The 23,331-nt window shown below is 37.4% G+C and overlaps 1 protein-coding gene across 2 annotated transcripts in view; it reads right to left on the reverse strand.

Moving 5' to 3' along the window:
* SLC1A3 (solute carrier family 1 member 3) overlaps positions 1-17,206 on the reverse strand; it is a 41,061-nt gene extending 23,855 nt beyond the window's left edge. The window contains exons 1-2 of one of the 2 annotated variants that reach the window (XM_026714204.2): positions 16,974-17,206; positions 14,984-15,283 (exon numbers count right to left, since the gene is read on the reverse strand). In XM_026714204.2, coding sequence (XP_026569989.1) covers positions 14,984-15,164 — 181 coding nt within the window. In that variant the 5' untranslated portion in view covers positions 15,165-15,283; positions 16,974-17,206. Of the gene's footprint in view, positions 1-14,983; positions 15,284-16,585; positions 16,900-16,973 lie in introns of those variants that run through there. The other variant, XM_087927375.1, reaches the window with a different exon arrangement.
* Between the last annotated feature and the right edge of the window lie 6,125 nt (positions 17,207-23,331).

Consider the following 23,331-nt stretch of genomic DNA (forward strand, 5'->3'; position numbering starts at 1 on the left):
AGTACTTATAATCCAGATTTGAAATTCCAACCCTCCCCTCCCCCCATGGTCATGTGAATACATTTTGAGATCTCTGCAACTAGCTCACATTTATGGCTTTGTGCAGTATCCCGCGGTCATGTAAGTGTGATATTATTCCTCCCATGATTAGAAACTACTATTGATATAGCCTAAAATTGCTTTTGCTTTGTTTGCAACCGCCTCTCAAAGGGTGACTCATTTGGACATTTTTGCTGGAAATTGGCCTTTACTTTACAACTGCTGCTTCCACTTAATGAGTATTGCAAAAAAAAATAGTAAAATCAGGTATGATCATGTGATAATAGGATAGAATTCTTTATTGGTCAAGTGTGATTGGACACATAAGGAGTTTGTCTTGGTGCAAATGTTCTCAGTGTACATAAAAGAAAAGACACATTCGTCAAGAGTCAAGAATCATAAGGTACAACATTTAATAATAGTCACAGGGTACAATAAGCAATCAAATCATACTAGGAAACAGTCAGTATAAATCATAAGGATACAAGCAACAAAGTTACCGTCATACAAGTGGGAGAGGGTGGTGATAAGGAGTGATGAGAAGATTAATAGTAATAGTAGTGCAGACTTTGTAAATAGTTGGACAGTGTGGAGGGAATTATTTGTTTAGTAAAGGGATGGTGTTCGGGAAAAAATTGTTCTTGTGTCTAGTTGTTCTGGTGTGCAGTGCTCTATAGTGACATTTTGAGGGAAGGAGTTGAAACAGTTTATGTCCAGAATGTGAGGGGTCTGTAAATGACTCGCGCAGTATACAGGTCCTTGATTGAAGGCAGGTTGGTAGTAATTGTTTTTTCTGCAGTCCTAATTACTCTCTGAAGTCTGTGTCTGTCCTGTTGGGTTGCAGAACCAAACCAGACAGTTATAGAGGGGCAGATGACAGACTCAATAATTCCCCTGTAGAACTGTATCAGCAGCTCCTTGGGCAGTTTGAGCTTTCTGAGTTGGTGCAGAAATAACATTCTTTGTTGTGCTTTTTTGATGATGTTTTTGATGTTAGGTGTCCATTTTAGGTCTTGTGATATGATAGAACCTAGAAATTTGAAGGTCTCTACTGTTGACACTGTATTGTCTAGTATTGTAAGAGGTGGAAGTGTGGGAGGGTTTCTTCTAAAGTCTACCACCACTTCTACGGTTTTGAGTGTGTTCAGTTCCAGTTCCTGACTCTGTGGTTTCTTCCCCCAACCCCAAAAACTTTAACCTTAGACTGTCTACTATTGACCTCATCCCCTTCCTAAGGGGCGTGCATAAGGGCACCAATCGTGCCTACCATCCCTGTCCTATTGTTTATTTTTATTTTTCTTATAAGTATCTATCTCATGTATTCAAAGCTATGTTTATTCTTATACCTGTATCTTGTAAGCGATTGACAAATCAAATAAATGCTAAATACTAGATTGTTCCGGTTACACCTCGAGGCAAGTTGTACAACCTCCCGTCTGTATGAGGATTCATCGTTGTCTTGAATGAGACCAATCACTGTTGTATCATCCGCTGAATGACCAGCATAATTTATGACTGTAATTGTGGGCTCAATTCATTAGTCCAAAACAAGGATCTTCAAACTTGGCAAGTTTAAGTTTTGTGGACTTCAACTCCCAGAATTCCGGAGCTAACATGACTGAAGGAAGAATTCTGGGAGTTGAAGTCCACAAGTCTTAAAGCTGTCAAGTTGGTCCAAAAGGATCGGGACAATGAGCAAATAAACACCTATATCACTCTTTAAATTAATTTAAATTTAACTGAATTAGGTTAACTAATCACTGATCTTAAACTCAGATCTTTTCTAGTTTGTAGGCGTTAATGAAGTAAAGTACTAGAACTGAAGAGACAGGGCAAAAAATTATGGGCCTGTTGTCTCATATGATTTTAACTTTGTCTCCATGAAAATACCTTGTCCCTTCTCAAAGCAAAGATGGATCTGAGATGGGAAGTGAATAGAACCTTGAAGTAGTGGACAATATAGCAGGATTATATGTGTATATTATATAAGAGATTCAAAAGATTTGTTTCAGGATCTTTGATACCTGATGTGTTGCCAGTGGAGAAACAATAGGTGCTGTATGGGTTTGTATTCTTAAGAATTGTGTTATTGTCACATTAATATCCAGCTAAGAATTTTTAGAAATGACTATGTCAAGCAGGCTTGAAATTAAATGTTGGAAAAAAATGAAGACTAGTTTTCAATTACTCCTTATGTTATTCTTTGGTGTTTCTGTTCTGTTTTCTCTTTTAGTCTTATATTCATTGACTTCTTATACTATTTCTCAAGGAGCCTGAGGCAGAGCAGGAAAATCTATTTCTAGATAAGGTCTTCCAATATGTAGGTACAAAGAAACAAAGATAAAGAACTCAACATGAAACGAACTGAAAATTTGGAATTTGGATTTAAGTTGAGAAGAAGCTGCTAAGAATTTTAATGGCAACACAATAACAAGGCAATTATTTCTTATAACTGAACTATAAGATGTCACAAATTGATGTTTTCTAGGTTGCTATGACAACTAAAGTAACTTCTTTTGGGGAATCAGTGTGATATGATGTCTATACATGTTTGTGTTTGAATATAAGTGTGTTTTTATCAATATAGCACCTTATATTTTCCTGAGCATTTCCCTCTGATCAAAAGCTAAAACCACAAAATTAAAGAACATTCCTCAAATTTAACATTATTTTCAATTACATCAATCCTTAATTATATTTATGAGACAATACTGCTTGCTGGTCTTCTAACTTGGTTAAACGAGAAACTCCTGTAAATAAATTGACCACTGTGTCAATTCATACATTCCAGAGGTCAATTTTTTACATTGGTTTCACAGGCCACCTTGTATATTGATCCATGTTTCTACAAATGTGTATGACTGACTATAGATCTATTCTGTATCTCAGAAATTGACAGTCAATTGTCTTACCTGGGAACCTTTTTTCTATTCAACAACTATTTACATGTTTGCAAGACAAAAACCAAAGAATTAATAGACTTTTTAAAAGGAGTATGAGGTCTATTACTTACAATTCCCTTTGTAATCAGTGGTATTTGCAGATATCTGGTCTTGTTTAGTTGACTAACCAACATTAAATTATCTGCAAAGTAAGACATAAAATTGCATTGTTTGCACTTTTGAATGACCTCTGCTAGGAGTGGGATGAGAGTAGTATGTATGTTTCTTTTATACATCCACTCTAGACCAACTAAGTGATGTGAAGGCTCTGTCTGGAGACTGATGATTTGGTTGGGGAACAACAGGTTATAATTCAAGCCAAGCAAGACTGAGTGACTTCGAATATTGAGGCCCTGCATAGCACTGATAATGTTACCTGGTTTGGTGATGAAATGCCTACAAAAAAACAACCAAGCTCAGAGAACACCAAGGATCTCCACAACTTGAGGTCCAGTGAAACTCTTGTTATAAAAGTTAAGACATTCTCCCATTGTCAGGGCAATATAAAAATTTTATTGGCTCATTTTCTAGAGTTAGTAGATTTTTTTAAAAAAATTATAAGTATAGAGAAACAGTGACTGGTCCAAAGACATACAGCTGGTTCTATATAAAAGCATACTGTCTCGGGAATTCTGAGAACTGAAGTCCAGATATTTTAAAATTGCCAAAGCTGAAAAACACTGCACTATACTAGTGAGCTGTCAAGTTTGCATACAAATGTAATGCAACAAAATTTAATTTAAAATATGCTGATTAGTGTATATTTAAAGTTACAGTAAAGTTTCTATTCTACTCTGCTCTGCTCTACTCTATTCCTATTCTATTCCCATTCTGTTCTAATACACTGCTTGCATACTGTTTGCCTGATGCAGATTTCATGGCAAATCATGAACCAGAAAGTAATGGGGGCATCAGCACGTGCAAACCATCTTTTTACAATCAGTTTAATTCTCCTTACAATGTTACCATGGAAAACATACTTTTTAAATACTAGAATCACACAAATAAAAAGGAGATGAGATCAGTGAACGTCCATTAAGGTCATCCAGGAGCCTTTTTCATGGACCAACAAGAAAAATAAGAAAGTAAGAACATAGAGATGACTGATTATGCCAAAGGATCATCTCATCTAAAAACTAACAAGAAGTTCTTGAACAACAACAACTCACAAGAGTATTGTTTTCGGCTGTTAGAGTAATGGGAAAACATTTTTGGACCACCGGCCACACTAAACCTTTATATGGCATGCCAAGACCACTCTTTCTGAAACAAACAAGCAAAGCACACACATATACAACTCAACAAATCCTTCCAAAACTTAATTCTCACTTAACAAATTCAAAAGTTTAACTTTGTGGAAGAGCTAAAACTTATTGAATTTCATTTAAATTTCAGTTACAGTTGGGGAATGGTGAGCAGTATATTATTCAATACAGAGAAATACGTTACACATGAATAAAAACATAGGGCTGTGCAGGATTTTGGAGTCAATTTTGAAAAGTTGTTTTGGATCTCTCTCTCTCTCTCTCTCTCCCTCCCTCCCTCCCTTTCTCCGTTCAACACACACACACATTACACGGACACACACACGGACATGGACATACTCAATGCTGGCAATATTTGTAATATTCATAGACAGCAGTATTTGAAAAACCTGCTCCCCCTCCACTCTCTAATGTCAGTTCTGGTCTTTGTGAAGTGGCTGTTCTAACAAGCATCATGTTGTTCCCATGAAAAATTGTTCAACAATCATTTTGCTGTGATTTTAATAGGATGTTCTCAAGCAAGTTTAAAAAAAAACCACACACAATGTATTCTATGCCCTTCATAATGGTCTAAACTTCAGTTATATGTGCCTTGTTGTTTCCACAGTCCAATATAATCACAGAATTGGTAGGAGCTATTTAGACACTGAGTTTATATAGTGTACCTGCTTTGGGCAGGACTCCAAAGGAAGAATCCAAGACCGTTGACTTTCCAGCTCCACTTAAATGCATCCACTGAAGAAAAACTTGCTAGTTGAAGACTGCCATTATATATTGCTTCATCTTCTTCCCCCAAGACGAAATATTCCCAGTTCTTTCAATCTCTTCTCATAAAGAATAGTCTCTTCTTCTCGGAATATCTTGGTTACCTTTCTCTGAACTAGTTCCAGTTTGTCTGAAATCTTTCTAACATGCGATGCTTTGAAACAAGGAGGGCTTAATGTGAGAATGTGATATCCCAAAGGTGCTTTTTCAAAAGGCAATTGGACTTTGTTTTTCCTTGATCTGAACTGAAGGAAATTCTTGGATGAGAAGCGAAAGGTCTTCAAGGAAAAACAAAGTCCAGCTGCCTTTTGAAAAAAACATCTTTGGGACAACCTTGATGGATGGATGACTGGGAATATCCATAGACAGTGAGGATATGATATTATTACTCCCATAATTAGAAACTATTGTTAATGTAGCCTAAAATCACATTTACATTGTTTGCAACCGTATCTCAAGGGTGACCCATTTGGTCTTTTTATCCTCTCAGTGCAAGATTATTTCTGCATGTACTATTGCTAATCTTGGTATCTTACCATGCTATATCTGTGCAGTTAAATATTCCTGATTTGAATAATTTTGCATTTATCATGTTTAAGTTCACTCTATTATTTTCGTCTAATTTCTTTAGCCTACCAGGATTATCTCAACTTTTCTTTCTTTCTTCCAGGATATTAGTTATCTATTCCAATTTTGGATTTTCTTTTGATCTACTAAAATTAATATTCTGTCCATCTTCTCGTCCAAGTGTTGATGAGTAGAAGATCATGACTGAATCTTGCAATATCTCAATACTGTTCTATGGTTTGATATTATATGATTGACTCTTGAAGAGTACTCTGAATATGATTTTTGAGAGTATGGTTTTTGACAGTACTCAATTGTCACATCAGCCAGCCCACACTTGAATAGCTTGGTAAGAAAAAATTTGTTCAAAATGTTTTGTTGAACCTAAAATATAATAGGTCCATAATGTTTTAATATTCTACTAAGGGTGATTCTAGCCCTATATTCTGTGTGATGAACCGGGGCATGGCACAAAGGCAACACAGTCAGATAATCAGTAGGAGTCCCTTTATTAGCTCCAACTTTGCCCCCAATGTCCTGGTTACCTTCTGGCTGAGAAAAACTCTCCCAGGAACAGTCTTTGGCTGCAGAGAATCAAGTCCAAAACATGGTCACCCAAAACTGTAACTATAAGTCCAAACAAGGCAAAATGAGGTAATTAGTCCAGCAGGGCAGGAGAAGGAATTCCAGACATGAAGGCACGGCAATAACTCAACACGGTTGGGAGGATGCTCGGAAGGCAGACAACCAAAGTACACACAAGATAAACTCACATTTGTTCCCAGCAGATGCTGCACTCAGCATGCATCTCTTTTAAATTCCCTTCCCAGCTATGGCTAATGAAGGGAATCAGGGCTCTTTCCTCCCCCGTAAGCCACACAACCCATGTTGCTCTCTTCTCCGTTCCTCCCTGCGTCCCCTAGGATGAAGAGCGGGTGGGCCTGGGTCTTCCTCTGAACTCTCTCTCTCTTGTTCTACCTCTCCCCTGCTCTGCCCAGCAGGACTTTACCCTTCCCCAGTTTCCTCCACAGCCAATGGAGCCACACTCCCACTCCCTGTCAGCTATCTTCCTCCTCGAATTCAGACTCTGACAGGGGCATGACACTCTGCAGCATTTTTCATTTGATGACAAATCTAAAATTTCATACAGTATTTTATATTTAACAACATTTGTGCTTATCTTATTTTTATTTATTTATTGAATTTATACTGCTGCCTATTCGCCCATGGCGACTCAAGGTGGCTTACAGACTATGACACTGTAGTTCTCTGACAGTACAATAGGCCAAGTTGATATTTTTCCAATTATTATTCATTATTATAATAAACCATGATCTATATCAGGGGTGTCAAACTCAATTTCATTGAGGGCTGCATCAGGGTTGTGTTTAACCTTGGGGGGCCGGGGTGGCGTGGGCAGCAAGTTACTTGGGTAGGGGGGAACCTGTGATGGCCCGAGCACTCTGCCAGTGAAAATGGGCTCCCAAGCTCTCTTTTCAGATGTGACAGCCTCCTGCAACCCTCTGCCAGTGAAGACAGAGCTCAGGAGGCCATGTGCAGTCCTTGCGAGCTCCATTTTCGCTGGCAGAGGCACCACTTCTCTATTTCCAAGGCGGCCCCGTGGGCTAGATCTAAGCAACCCATGGGCTGGATCCGGCCCTCAGGCCTTGAGTTTGACACCCCTGATCTACCTAAACAATTGATATGCAGTCACTCTACTCCACATTCTGCAAAGGTGGTTATTAAACTAAGGTACAACATTTGGAGTACTGTAGTTCCTTATGCTATGTTAAGCCTAGTACTCAGGTAAGTACTTGCAAACAATCAGAAATCAGCTTGGAGATGTGGGTTTGTTACTACTTTACCACAGTTCTGATGTGAAATTCTAGGTGTCCTATTAACCAATCCTAGCCTGATGGCTGGTCACAAACAAGAAGACAACTTGGCTGTATATGAATTGTTTACATCCTGATTTCATTAAGCCAGAATTTTTAGTTTATAAGGACATATGCCATGCAATTTTTTTCCTCTTTGGTTACAAAACAAACAAGAGAGAGGGAGAAAATCCAGATACGAATAAAAAACATTTGAGATCTTTTCCTTTCTCATCACAGTCTGCTTCCCTCTCACAAGGCTGGTTTCAACCAACTACCTTCAGTATATTATTTTTAAATTTATTTTTAAATTACTAATTATTTTGTCCAGGACCAAAGTCTATTTAGCAACTCAACCCTCAAATTATAAATGCAAACCACAACAAAATCCATATTTCAGTACCATGTTTGTGGAACAATGGTATAAATATTTACCTTTTCACTAATGAGGTTAACACGAGTGAATGAAATAAATGTCTACAAAGAAATGTCTAAGTTTACAGATCACCTGAAACCTAGCAAACAGGAACGTAAACATGGTAACGTGAAGTTACATTATTTCACTTAACCAAGAAACCTGGTATAATACATCCATTACATCATGAATTCCATGCATGTGAAATCATTTTCAACCTTACTTGTATTCCTAGAGATTGGTTATGCTGGTCATATTCTCAGATGACAGTAATTCCCATTACCCTCAGCAAAGAAAATACAAGATTGGATAAAGGGTGCTGTAATTGTTCCACCAAATGAGTTCCAGTGCTTAGTTCTTCAAAAAGTACAGATGCTCTCAATTCAAGGGAAACTCCTGGCCTGGGGGTTGAGCCCATGGGGTACTTAGATCTGGCTCACGGGGCCACCCAGAAACAGCAAAGGACTGGCCTACGGTGCCTCTGCCAGCAAAAACGGGCTCCTGAGCTCAGGAGCCCATTTTCATTGGTAGAGTGCTCGGGCCACCACAGGTGCCCCCGACATGAGTGAAATAGAGCTAGCCACACCCCGGCCCCCCCAGGTCAAACACAACTGTGATGTGTCCCTCAGTGAAATCGAGTTGCATATCTATAAAGCTTCTTTGACATTAAGGCAAGGTCTTTATGTATTCCTTTTGAATTTGGTTTCAACTTCCCAATGTAACTTGTAACACTGATTTTCCTTTGGTTTCCTATCCCAATTACATCTGATCTTGCTTGGTTTTTTTTTACTTTTTAGGGTTCTTAAACCTCTCATTAGGGGAAGCACTTAATCTGAAAACACAAGGCTAAAATGATAATGTTACAAGGCATAGATCTTTACCCCTATTGATCAGGCAAGAGAAAACTACGCTGGAAGTTAGGTTGAGAGCTAAACAGGAAGACGCTAAACAGAGAAGAAACAGACAGGAACTGGAGTCACAGAGGATAATATATATCCCTTGGGAAAGAAAACTAGTTTCCAGGATAGGTATTTATATAATACTGGGAATTAAGAACAAATATATGAAGAATTTTTCAATGGATGGAAGTAAGCAGGAACAATTTTTTGAGGTATCCTGTGATGGGCGCTTCCATAAGTGTTTGCCATGATTGATAATCTCACTCACAAAAGTTCTATTTACTAGAAGGCAACTAATGATGTTGATTCCCTTCAACTTCTCTGGTTCCAACTCCTCAGGATACACTGGTTACACTACTTTGTCTTTGTCTTTCTTGGGAAAGTGGCAAATTTCCAAGGAAGACTTGGGCTGCAGCCATTTACTAGACCAGAAGGAAGTCAATTTTTCTAAACAAATGCTTGGAGGATGGAGAGAATAAAAATACAGGCTACATCCACTTAAATTTGATGTTTCCAATCCAAGTCGGTCTTCTGAATTTTCTTCTAAAAAGACTTTAAAAGGAGGGACAACTGTGCAATGTGTATCACACCACTCACTTTTTAGCTAATTGTGAATTGAAGTCAGCATTAAAAATGCCTGCATACCTCCTGCCCCGTCATTTGATCTAATTTCTGAGGCTCCAGATATTACAACTATACAGTACTTTGAATTTGAATGGAAAAACTGGTTCAGAGCACCTAAGATATAGTATAGGCTTAAGGCAGAATCTGTAACAAAGCAGACCAATCCTGTCACTGAGCAGCATGAAAATGCTGCCTTAAGCAGTAGAAGATGAAAAGTTCGGAGCAATCAGAAAACAGTGAAGATTACACTAAATATAAAATAAATACAGGTAGTCCTTTCTTATTGACTACTCATTCAGAGACCATTTGAAGTTACAGTGGTGCTAAAGGTGACTGGCCCTTGAAGTTGCAGCTGTTGTAGCATTCCCACAGTCCATCCACCTTGCTTCTGGCCATCCTCTTCTTCTCTTTCCTTCCAATTTTCCCAGCATTACAGCCTTTTTCAGAGAGATGGTATCTCTGAAGTAGGATAATTTGACCTGGTCATTTGGACTTTGAATGAGAATTCTGAGTTGATTCGTTCAATGATCCCCTGGGTTGCTTTCCTGGCCATCCGTGGAATTCTCCTTGAATACCCAAGTTCGAAAGTGTCCATGCACTTCCTATCCTGCCAACTTTTGCTTCCATAGAGTGTTGCAGGGAATATGATGGCTTGCACAAATTGTGACCTTTGTAGAATTAGACAGGTGACATTTGAATATCTTCCAAGACCTTCATGGCTGCTCTACCAAGGACTAGAAGAACCATGGTGGTGCAGTGGTTAGAATGCAGTACTGCAGGGTAACTCACCGCTCACTCCATGAGTTTGATTCTGGATGACTCAAGGTTGATTCAGTTTTTCATCCTTCCAAAGTTGGTAAAATGAGGACCCAGATTGTTGGGGACAATATGCTGACTCTGTAAACCACTTAGAGAGGGCTGTAAAGCACTGTAAAGTGGTATATAAGTCTTAAGTGCTACTGCTAATCTGTGGCATGTTTCTTGTCTGAGTTTTTGTTGTCATGTGGATATGAGTGAATATTTCTGTTGTCTGGCAGAAGTAGATAATTTTCCTGTAATCAGTGCTCTTAATGTAAGCTCCCGCTGGCTTTCTTGTTGTCCACAGCTACTTAAAGCCAACTAATGCATTGGCAGAGCACTGTATCTGAACAAGAATGCTATATTTTAAACATCTTCAAGAGAAAGTTTGCCTGAGGCACTTAAGGGTCTGTGCTACTACTCAGATCAAAAGTGGTATTAAAATAAGATCAGGATCAGCCCAACAAAGACTTCTCCCAAGTACTGGATCCTACATTAAAACAAGTCTTTCAATTCACTTTTAAAACCCTTCCCATTTCAGGTCATATATTCTAGAACTGTAATAAACGCAGCATGAGAATAGTTCATAGATTGTTGAACTTGAGTTATTTTTGAAAGCAGACTATAATTTAACTGATTGTCATGGCTACACAGATTAATAACTATATATCAGTATTTTACACGTTAAATCTTGTGTCACCTTAGCAAGTATTGTACTGTCTGTAAGTGCAGTACAGCTATTTTGTCTGCAATATATTTATTTTCATATTTCATAACCTGGCAATCTGTTGAAGACCAATTGTTGATTTAGAATACTAAGTGTTACATTTATCACTCATCAGCAGGGAACCAAGCTGGAGAACCCTGCTATATCCCTCTGAATCACCTCACAAGCTTCTTTCTGATATAAGGGCTAATATTATTCTACAAATTGCTCTAGTATATTATTATTATCGTTCTATTATACTTACAGCGTAGAGAATATTTCTAATTTCCATTTACTAGTTGAATTCTGATGTCATGGGAGATTTTCCTCCTATCCTTGAGCTGCTTTGTATCAGTTAGTTCTAATTCAAATTACGTATGATCAGACATCAGCAATAGATACAACCTAATAGAACCAGTTAAAAAGGAAAAGAAGGACAAAGGATGATCCATTTATGTTTGATGTTAGTTTTTGTCTCATTTTAATTCATTTTAAATTTGGCCACTGTGTAGGCAGGTTCATGGTTTAAGTTTCAGGGTGTAAAAACTATCCATTCTCCCAGGTGTACTTAGTAAAAGAGGGGTTATGATATCCTTTAGATTTAGGAAATCCTTATAAAAGTTACAATAAAAAAGGACATGTTGAATTGTGTCAATTTCCCCAGAATCAAAAGGGCAAGAATACTGAGACAGGGATATATCGGCCTACCTGCCAGTTAGTAGCACCTATGGAAGGATGTTATATCCGGCTGTGATATAATCCTTTCCTTAAGCTAGATGAAGAAAACGGATTGTTGCAGGTTGCCAGAAACCTGCATCTAGCGTATTTCTAAGTTTACAAGAGAGTGAGCTGCTTTAGAATTGATATTCAATGCCATCCACAATATTTGCAACATCAGATATTTGGCTGTACGAAATCCAAAGTTACAAGGAATTAACAGGCATTCCGTATGTTCTTAATTTCTACAATTTTTGTCCAGAGTAAAGGTTAATGAAAGTTAGTTCAGTAAAAACACATAGGTAGTTGCACCCATAGCAATTGCAATGAAGACTGCCCTAATGAATATTTAATTTTTAGGCCGCTAGCCTTCATCACTGACATCATAGATTGGAACTTTTATTATCAATTCTAAACCACTGCAATACTTCTCTGTAAGAATCATTTACATGCAGGGTATAGCCATTAGATCTGCTTGTTCTCAGTTCAAAAAATCCTCTTTTCCCAAGTTCAGCCATTTAAATGTATCCCTCTGTGAAATGGGCACATTCACCATTCACCAAACGGCTTATATGTGTTTGTGTCTATGTATTCTCACACCCATATCTGTCATTTTACAGAAACACATACACATATATGCTACACTGCTATGTGGTTACTCATAAAACTTATGTTACTCGAATTCCATATTCCTATAAACTATTTGAAAAGATGCATCTGAAAATGTATTCTAAAACCTACGATTCTATTAGCATAATTTCATGACATGAAATGACTAAGACATGAACACCTCACGTTTATTAAACTTTCTAAAATTGATCTCTTCTAATTTCCATTTCAAAATACATTGGTTTACTGGAGGCTTTTTTTTTTACATTTTCGGACTATAAATTTCATATTTTGCCAGATACAACTGACGAGAAAAACTAGGGAACAGCAACACCTCTGAAATATTTTCCACCTACCCATGTGCTATGTATACATATAAACTTTGTTTTCTTATCATGGTTTCTTAATTAGTTATTTCTTTGAGTAATATTCAAGGAAAAAGACCTCCTCTTTACTCCCTTAAATGGGAAAGTCTTTCAATTTTTTAAAAAACTGAGGCAACATAATCAGAGTTTCAAATTTGATTGTCACTTGAAATAGATGATTTACCTCCTAGTAACACTGAAATAAATGTATGTCTTCTGCTATTCAGTCTATTTCCTTTTTCTAATGCTATGAAGGCAGCATTTTCCACTGAAGTTATACCTATAATTTTTGCTGCCATTACAAAGCTTGTGAACCAATCTTTTAATCTGATATAGATAGGGTTTTGCAATCAATTCAGCAAAATAGTTTCTTGGGATTATTTCCATGTTTCACAACAATGGATCCTTAGAATTATTTTTCAATATCATCAAGGAATTACCGTCCATTAATTATATTTAGAGAAGGATATAAAGGCTTTACATTCAGCATAATTCTAAACATAATCAATCCCTTGCCATAAGAAAACTGCTGTTAATATTAAATGCAATGAGTACTTATTAAAATATTGAGTCAAAGAATAAAACAGAGGCTTTCTGATCATTTCTACAATAGAATATATTTCCCATGCATGGAGTAATACATATGTCTACTTGGAAATAAATCCCATTGACAGCATGTGTTTTGTTCCTAAATTTTAGAAATAGCAGATTATGACACCACAAAATACAGTAAGTATTCTTTTGGGATTCATATTGGTAAAATGACAAAGATATAAAGAAAAGCTTTTATTTAAGACTGTACTTGCTTGCTTACTAACTATTACTAGTACTAATTGGATTCTTGTCAGATCCACTTCCACTGTCTGCAGTTGAAAGTAATGTGGTTAGGTGAACTTCCCAGTTTCTCCCTTAGTACATCTAGATTGTCCATCCAAGTGAAAGGATTGTAATATATACAAGATGACCGTTCTCTTGCCTGTTCCCATTCTTTTCAGTGGGGCTTATACAGAAGGCATTCAGATCCCAATAAACTATAAAAACCGACAGCGATGTAAGGTTAAGCAAGTACTAGGAGATCCTGGAAAACGATTTTGAAACCCTGTACCATTATGTTTTGAACATCCTCTTCCCAAAATGGTTCCTCTTCCTCTAAGTCTCTAGGGAAATAGTTCTAAAGTCCTTTTCATACAGTGGATTAAGAAGCAAACTAACTTAGTTCCTTTGATTACAATAAGCAAACATTCTTTCCTTGTTTTTAATGTTATCTAAGTACCTGATACTCCCTTTAAATAAAATAAAGATTATGACTATACATCATAGAAATTATTTTTGTTTATTCAAATACTTTCCTTTGCTTGGTTTATTTTTTTCTTCTTATAAAAATACTTTCTTTTGCAAAGCAAAGCCCAATGCCTAAAGTTCAAGAAGCTCTTTAGCTTTGCCCAACGTGAGTTGAATGCATGCAATCCTGAATGAAAAAAGATGCCAACTATTCATTGGTTGAAGGGTAAACTCATCAATAATCATCATCATCATCATCTCAATGCCTATCTTATCCTTGTCAAAAAAAACTTTTTTAGAAAAATCAAAGCATTTGCAAACCAGCAAATAGAAAATCCAGTGCGTTGAAAATGCAAACCCATGTTCTTGATACACAGAACAAGTTGCACAAATCTTTGGATTCAGGTTGCTATAAAGTCTATAGGAGCAAGGATTCTTCCTAACCCAACCTTTTTCCTTTTGAACTAAGAAATATTCAAAATATTAAACCTTTGCCAACAGCGGTCTATAGTATTCCACTTTGCAAACAGTATGGAACTAAATCTCCTTATTTTATTTTTGCCAGGTAAATCTCCCCTCAATGATTGAATGACACCAGTAGAATATGTGAGACATGACCTTGGAGACATGAGCTCAACTCCGTTAAAAAAAGAGAAAGAGAACTAAATGTTTTAGATGAAATTCTTATTCGTATGGTTTGTTCAGGATTAAGTGATATTAGGACCTTCTATGTATCTGATTATTTATAGCTTGGAAATGATGGAAAATAAATAGGGAATGGGCTAAGACTATAGTTGATTTTCTTCAATTTCTAATAGAAATGCAATATCAGGAGATACTGCAATGAATTAATTTATGAATAATTTAAAAATAGGATGCTTTAAGCAGCTGAAGCAAATTCTTTCCAATTGGGTCCCTTTAGGTCTAAACTGATGGCATATGTAATGGCAGGCAGAACTACAACTGTGAAAAGGATAAATATTTGCTTACCCAACATGAAGGATCAGACTAAAAAAATTTGGAGAAACAATGTATTCTCAGCAGGGAAGAGAAATGAACAGCAATAACATTGTCCAAATAAAATTTTCAAGATTCTGTTCTTGATGAAATTACTCACCCACAATGACTGCAATGACAGTGAAAATCACAAAAAAATTTCTCAGTAAGAAACTTTTAACATCTTCCTTTGTGATGTTTTGAACTTTCTTTTTTGCCATAAGAGTACGTTTCCGGACTCCTTGCTGGAAGCGCTCCATCCTATTCCCCGATCTTGTATCTTCACCGTTAACTTTAGTCATTTCTGTCTCAGGATTTTTTTTTAAATCTCCCTTTTCTGTGTTCTTAAAAATCTTTCCAGTAATAACAAGGAACACAAAAAGAATTAAATTAAAAAAATCTTTTTGGCCAGAGATAAGACCTACAGAGAAAAAATAAAGACTGTGAGTTTAATCTATAATTAGCTACATTTTAAAAAGAAAAATCACATTCTGTAATAACATTCTTAAAAATAGACTATTTAAAAATATAGAGATATAAGTAAGCAAGTTCATACTTATCAGCAGTTAACTTTTCAATATCCATCCAAAAAGCCAAAAATGACATAACATTGACTTGCAAATTTAGCTGCAACATTTTTAAAAAATCCAGAGTTATTATGACATTAACTTGGTATGGATGGAAATCAAAATCAAACAACAGTGAGCTTATCATGATGAATTTGGAAAACTGATATTGACAATATGTAACTATTTTACATTGGATCACAGAAGAAAGGAATAATTCTCATTAGTGCATAAGACGTGGGCTAAAAGAAAAGTTAAATAATACTAGCCATTTTCATCCCAACACTGTGTTCTGCAGTAATGCCCCCAAATGTGTCTAAAATACTGTATCCCTAAAAGGCCTCATGTGTGTGAAATTTAAGCATAGGCTTAAATTTCTACAAGGTGAATGAAATTTACCTTGATGCAATGCAATCTTAGAAAAGGCCAATGTTATAGTAGTTATGCTAGGTTTTTAACATTGTTCCTCATGATCCATTGAAATTATTTGGCATATATCACCTCTGACATGTTCAGCTACTTTAGAAGAATGTTCTGAGATGCATTCCTGTCTCAGATGCATGCTGTAGTTACTTTACTAATTCAATAGGGCAACTAAAAATTTAAAGTTGCAATTTTAGTACAAGTGTTTATAAGGGAGGCTACAGCTTTATTGTAAATCACAATAAACCAAATCTCACATGTCACACATCCACATGTGTAGACACGTAGTGTCTTCATTTTTTAAAAAAACTCATTGATTTAAATCAAGTTTACTTTCAGTCAAAGATTCCTCTTTAATAGGTTCAATGGCAGGTGTGTCACAGATTTATTTCTAGCATACCACTAGATTTTTGTCTTATTTCTTAACTCTTAAGTGTATAACAACAAAAGATGTAGAATCTCCCCTCAAGCCAATAACTATACACAATTTATAATTTTCTGACATGATGCAGAACTATTGCTATATTCAATATTGTGCTGCAGATTCAAAACAATTGAAAATTACTGTTAATAACTGCTTAAGCCTCCTTCAGTAAATATTCTAACAGACCAGAAATGATAATATCTACACCGAGTTATGCATTTGGGATTTCACTCTTCACTCAACAATCCTGTTCTTTTTCGTCTTCTTCTCAAACTCTTGAAAACGACAGATTTTAATAAAGCGCACTCACTCAAAAATCAGGTCCTTTTGTTTCGCCCCTGTGATTAAATATTCATTTCTACCCACTTCAGATGCCAGGCGGGAAAATCCCACTGTCCGTCCATCATTGTGCAAAAATACAATTTTAGCATAAAGCCTCATAAGCATTTGCTTTAAACAAAACAAAACAAACCCCAACCAAACCAGATATTCAATGTTTCCCCACGTCCCAGATCCAGAGCATTACAAATGATCTCCCCACCCTCCTTCTCATTGTCTTTTAAATCCCCGAGAAAGGGAAACGAGTCAACGCCAAGGTGCGCTCGCATCCAACCGGGCAGGGAGGGAAAGGGGGGAAAAAAGAAGAAGAAAAGCGAAGAAAGGAACGCACAGAATTGGAAATTAATAAACGCACCCACCTTTTCAAACTTGGAGTCCTCCGAGGGGCAAATGGGCAAAGGTAAGGTTTCCCCAGAAGATACCAATGAGATAAAAAGGGGGGTTTGGTGTGTGACAATAAAGTAAAGGGAGACGAAGTTAGGGGGAAAAAAAGCGTGCACTCCGCTGGCAAATCGCAGCGAGTTAAGGAAAGGGGAGGAGTCTACCAAGTCAAGTTTGGGAAGGGGGGGGAAGCACACGCAGAACAGTAGGACGTGTGTTCAGGAAGATGGGGCGGGGGTGAGTGGGTTGAAAATTGAGCTTTGGGAATATTGATGAGCGTTGGTACCCTGGAAGCGGGCAGCTTGCTTTCTCCCCCCCCACTCTAGCCCACTTTCACGCTTGGTCAATTCAACTGATGCGGCGAGGATGGCCAAGGCAGGCACGCACCGTCCACTGCTTCTGGCTGGACGTGGCAGGCGAGAATCCCGTTCATCTGTAGCTTGGATTCTCCAGCATTATCTACCCTCTTGAGGGAACAGAAGGGAAGGCTGTACGAGCGTACTTGCTTCTTTAGACTCCAAAGCTCTCTGGACAGGTCTTGAGATCGGCCTGTTATTCTCCCTAACACAAGTTTTGGGAGCTTCTTGAGAACTTGACCTCTTCAGCTTCTCAAAACTTGAGGGGAGCCCTAGCTAGAAGAGATTGAACTTGATCTGGGATAATTCTTCCTTTTTCTTTAGAGGCAAAACAAAGCTTCTTCTCTGTCTCTGTCTCTCTCTCTCTCTCTTTTAAAGCTTTCAGAAATAACTTGAAATCCTGTCTTATGGAAATTTTCAGTCATCCAGGTCATGGTTGTCCCAAAGATGCCTCAAAAAAAAAAAAAGAAAAGAAAAAAGAAAAGAGGCAACTAGACTTTCTGGGTTTCCCTTGAAGACGTTTCGCTTCTCATCCAAGAAGCTTCTTCAGCTCTGGACTTTCTGGTTTTTCTTTGAAGGCATTTTGCTTCTCATTCCAGAAGCTTCTTCAGAGCTGAAGAAGCTTCTTGGATGAGAAGTGAAACGTCTTCAAAGAAAAATCGGAAAGTCCAGTTGTCTCTTCTGGAAAAAAAAAAAAGCACCTTTGGGACAACTTGAAATCCTGTTAAAACTTTTACTGTCAAAATCCTGGAAGATATTGAGGGAAAATAGATGCCTGAACATCTCCCTCTATAATATCCATTTACTAGGATCCCAAAGGTGCATTAAAAAAATATTCCACCTTTTTTTTGTTTTCATATTTTCTGATTCAGGTTTTGCACCCTTAAAACTGAAAAGCAGAGACAGGTTCCTCCTGGCACTGGCGTGAAACCTTTGCTTCTTTACCTGGAGAACTGTGAAACACATGCATTGCCTGTTTGTATTAACTGACCCAAATTAACTGAGCCAAAGCCCTTTTGGGGAGCAAGGGATTGACCAGGAACTGGGAGGGACAGAGTGAAATCTCATGCAAGCAGAATGTTAAAAATGGCAATAATGTTTTGAGTTACAGCTTCAAATTTGACTTGGCATAAGACATTTCATCCTGCCAATAGCTAGGCCACCTACAGGCTGGCTCAGTCTGCATGCTGAGTAATATTGGGGGAAGGATTACAAAGGACGTAATAATCGTGAACCTATTGTGTGGGCCTTTCCTCCAACTTGTGATGTACGATTGTTTTTTGCTGGGTTTTTTTTGGCTAACGGTTCAGATAAACTGGATTCTGAAACTGGAACTCCAAGTTTCCTTTATGGGATCCTCTTTTTAGAATGGTGGGATGTCCTAAGTATTGCATATTTTGAAAGTAAGCAATATATGTCTTTGATAACAAATTGGGATAGAGAAAGAGAAAGGCACAGACACAATAATTCATTTATTCATATCGCTACCAAGAAGCTGAAACATATTGGACAATTGTTTCTGAAAGTGAAATTCAAGTTTGGCCAGTGACTGATTCCCATAGGACAAGGGTCCCCAAATTTGGCAACTGTAAGACTTGTAGACTTCAATTCCCAGAATTCCTCAGCCAGCAAACCTTTGCTGGCTGAGGGATTCTGGGAGTTGAAGTCCACTAGTCTTAAAGTTGCCAAGTTTGGAGATCTCTGCCCTAGGAATAAAGAATAAGGAACACATTTGGGAAGTGGCAGTTGGGAAGCCAGCACCAGGGAAGACTGGAGTCACATGGTGGTCCCAAATGTGAAGCGGACCAGGAAGAGAACAGTCTGAATCTTGACTGTTCTTAGCTTTATTTTACAAAGAACAAATGGACACCGCTGACCTGTTCCTCAGGGTTCTCCCAACATACCACACCACCATTTGGGCTAGTGGAGACCCTCTGTTCCTCTTCTCCCATCAGCAGCAGGGCACACAATGCTTAAAATGGAGCTTAGTAAAAGAATGCTAGAAATAGGGCACACTGAAAGTCGCTTAACTGACTTAAGTGGAAAGGGTAGAAGCCACTAAAATACTAAGAACGTAAACATTTTATTTCTTTTTCTTTGCTAGGAAGAAAGTCATACTTTTGTTACATGAATTTCTTGATTAGGGGACTGGGGGCTAAAACATATAAAGAAAGGTTGCAGAAACTGGGTATGTCTAGTTTAATGAAAAGAAGGACTAGGAGCAGTGGTGGGATTCAAAAAATTTTTTACTACCAGTTCTATGGGCATGGCTTGGTGGGTGTGGCAGGGGAAGGATACTGTAAAATCTCCATTCCCTCCCCACTCCTGGGGGAAGGTTACTGCAAAATCCCGTTCTCTTCCCACCCCACTAACCAGCTCTGTTCTCCTGTGCAAGGCAACAAAAGAAGACCCAGCCGATGAGCTGGGACTCAGGAGGTAGAGAATAGATGGGGGTGGGGCCAGTCAGAGGTGATATTTGCTGGTTGTCCGAATGACTCAAAATTTCTGCTACCAGTTCTCCAGAACTGCTGAATATCAATCACCTCTGACTATAGCAGACATAATAGCAGCGTTCTGATATCTCTGTGGCTGCCACAAAGAAGAGGGAGTCAAGCTATTCTCCAAAGCACCTGAGAGCAGGACAAGAAGCAATGGGTGGAAACTAATCAAGGAGAGAAGCAACCTAGAACTAAGGAGAAATGTCCAGACAGTTGGAACAATTAATAAGTGGAACAACTTTTCTCCAGAAATTGTGAATGCTCCAACACTGGAAGTTTTTAAGGCGAGATTGGATAACCATTTGTCTGACGTGGTGTAGGGTTTCCTGCCTAAGCAGGGGTTTGGATTCCAAGGTCCCTTCTAACTTTGTTATTCTATAACATTCCTTCTCACATACGGTAAAAAAACAAAGACAAAGGGTCACTAATACAATCCAACTAGCATGCTGTGTAGCAGTATACTTCTTCTAAATCTTTATAAGATCACAAATCATAGGTTTCGTGGCTTTAGTATTATCAGAAATGCATGAACCTTCATAAAGTCAAATCCTCAAACAGAGGTCTCCAGGCCCTGGACCGTGGCCCAATTCAGAACTGGGCCACGTGTGTGCATGCCAGCCTGCCACTTGCGCAACTCGAGCTGCATATATGCACATGCGCACCAGCCCCTGCTTACACAGCCCGGTTCCCCTCTCCCTCCCCCAGCCGGGCCACTAGGCTGCTAAGGTTAGGGATTGCTATCCTAAAGGGCATGGCATTAAACTTTGCTGGAGAAAAAAAGAGTTTCTCATATTTTGTCACAGTCTCAAAATTCAACCAAGGCAACACATTTCGAAATGTTAAGATTTCAAAATTGAAATGTGGTGGGGAAGAGCAGCTATAGGATAAACCTGATTCTTGTTTGCCATGGTTGACAGCAGATGTACAAAACTACATGTTGTAAGCACCTCCTTTACAGCTTCTAGAGCTTCACCAGGGGATAAGGCCTATATAATCATGGGGTCATTCCATACTAGAAGTTGCTAGTGGACTAAGATGAAGATTCCACCCACATCCCACTCCTGAACAGATTCTTAGTTTCCCTATTTTTTTTTTTTGTTAATTTTAATGTTTTAATGTTTTTGACTTCCTGTTTTTATGATATTATAAGCCACCCAGACAGCTTGGTGGCATATAAACTTAATAAATCAATAAATAAATTTGCACATTTCATTTTTTATCAATTGTCCCAATGTTTATTAATATTCTACTGAAGTATACACATTCATCTACTTGTACTAAATTTTTGCCATTTATATATGCATTGCCATCACTCACTGTCATTATCAATACAAGAACTTTGGTCAATAGCCAAGAGTCAGACACAACTGAAGGGATGTCGTCATCATCATCATCATCATCATCTTGATTTTCAGATCCAGATTCCTCACAATAGTATTGCTCCTAGCAACTGGAAATATTTGGAGTTCTCAGGCAAAACATGGCATTTTCTAAATCAAAAAGTACATATGCATTCACATACCTGACAAATGCACTTCTAATATCATCATAAACAAGCCTTGTATATTTTCCCATCTATTCCGCATGTCATATGCTCTGTAAACAGCAAGGACAAAATTACAGATAGTCCTCAACTCATTTAGTTGATTTAATGACTGGTCATAAATCAAGAGCTATCTGTAATCAATTTTGGCATATTTTAGCCAGCATACTGCAAGCATTACCAATGTCCAATTCTATTCCAAATATGCTTACACTATTTTATGCATCCTAGCATCTGTAATCTAGCGTCTTCCTTGTAATCAACAGCTGGGTGATACATGCAATGTACTAGCAATTACTAGGAAATTTTGTAGATATATACTTTGCAAATCAACAACTAGGAGGTACAAGCAGGCTACTAACAACCACAAGGAAGCATATGTATAGGTAAACTTTGCAAGTGAACAAGTAGGAGATATATGCAATCTACACTGTATATTTCGGGCAAATACCTCAGGATAAAGGCAAGTGATTGAAATACAACTCAATATTGTTGGGACAGGTTGTTAGTGTAGTTATATTGGATTATAGCTTTTAGGAGCCTTGGCTTAGTTGTATTGTTTATTAGTTCTTGTTTTTAGCCTTGGCTTAGTTGTATTGTTTATTGATTCTTGTATTGAGAGTCATCTAGATTGAGATGAGTAGCTGTAGAAATACTGTAAATGTATAAATAAATAAATTTGGTCTGATGACAATGAGAAAAAATGCCGGCAAAAGGTTTCAGCCCAGAACTAAGTCTTGGCGATAATGTTTAAACATGTTGAAGTGGAAATTCCCCTTGTTTTTTGCATTTATTTTTGTTGCGAGTGTTTAAAAATACTTTTACTTGACAAATACAGAAAATAATGATAATTCAATGTCTTAATGGAAGAAAATCAGAATGAATATCTAGGATTATTGTACAATTGACAAACGGTACATTTTTGTTTTCTTTTTCAATATTGCATTTCTAATACTTTACTAAAAGTTATGATGAACAGTGGCCTGAAGAGGAGGCATATATTATAATTTCTCAGTAATATGGAAATATAAGATTATCTTTAGGTGTGCATATGTGACCACCTGGGGAAGGTATATACACAAGGAAACATGAACACAACTAAATTAAAGATAAATCATATGCATATTTTACTTATTATAAATGATTGTGTAAGCTCACCAGAATTGTACATTTGGGAGATACTTTGACCTGAGCTTTTAAAGAACTGAATTCCTGAATAACCCTTTGAATATTTGAATAATCTGAAACAGCATGTTGCTGTTTTAATTTTTGTATCTGCATTCTTAATAAGGTTCAATCTGCATGGAAAACTTCTCAAGTTTTTTTTCTAATTAAAAAAATATTCAGCTCATTCAGACATTCACTTCTCATAATTCTTATTTATATGCAAATCAAATTTTAGAGTGGTTAAGATACATTTTAATCTCAGGAACAGCTAACTCACAATGCATTTGAATATATTTAAAAGTAAAACAAAACAAAATAAAATTAAGAATATCTTGTCACCAGAGATTGAATGTGATATTATAATGTATACAGTAAAATATCAGTAAACAACATCTTATCATTTTAATCAGAATCTTCTGGAGAAGTAACAAATAGAGAAAAACAGTACAGTACAGTAAGTGTACAGTAGTCTTGCATCTGGTCAATGGCCTTTAGAAAATTGGTTCCAGTTTGTTTGGTAATCAACGTGAAATCCCATTACTTGATTAAATAATTGCATTTATTAGTTTGCATAATTTCAAGATTTGGGACTACATATGAATAACAAATAATGATACAGTCAAATAGAGAGACAACCTCTTGTAGTGGTTAAGGCATCGGGCTAAAATCTAGGAGACTGGGAATTCTAGTCCTGCCTTAGCACAAAGTCACTCTTTCCAAGTCCTAAGAAGCAGGCAATGGCAAACTACTTCTGAAAAACCTTACCAAGAAA

Source organism: Pseudonaja textilis, chromosome 2 (assembly GCF_049901715.1).
Source record: "Pseudonaja textilis isolate UNSWEBS1 chromosome 2, rPseTex1.2, whole genome shotgun sequence".
Classification (NCBI taxonomy): domain Eukaryota; kingdom Metazoa; phylum Chordata; class Lepidosauria; order Squamata; family Elapidae; genus Pseudonaja; species Pseudonaja textilis.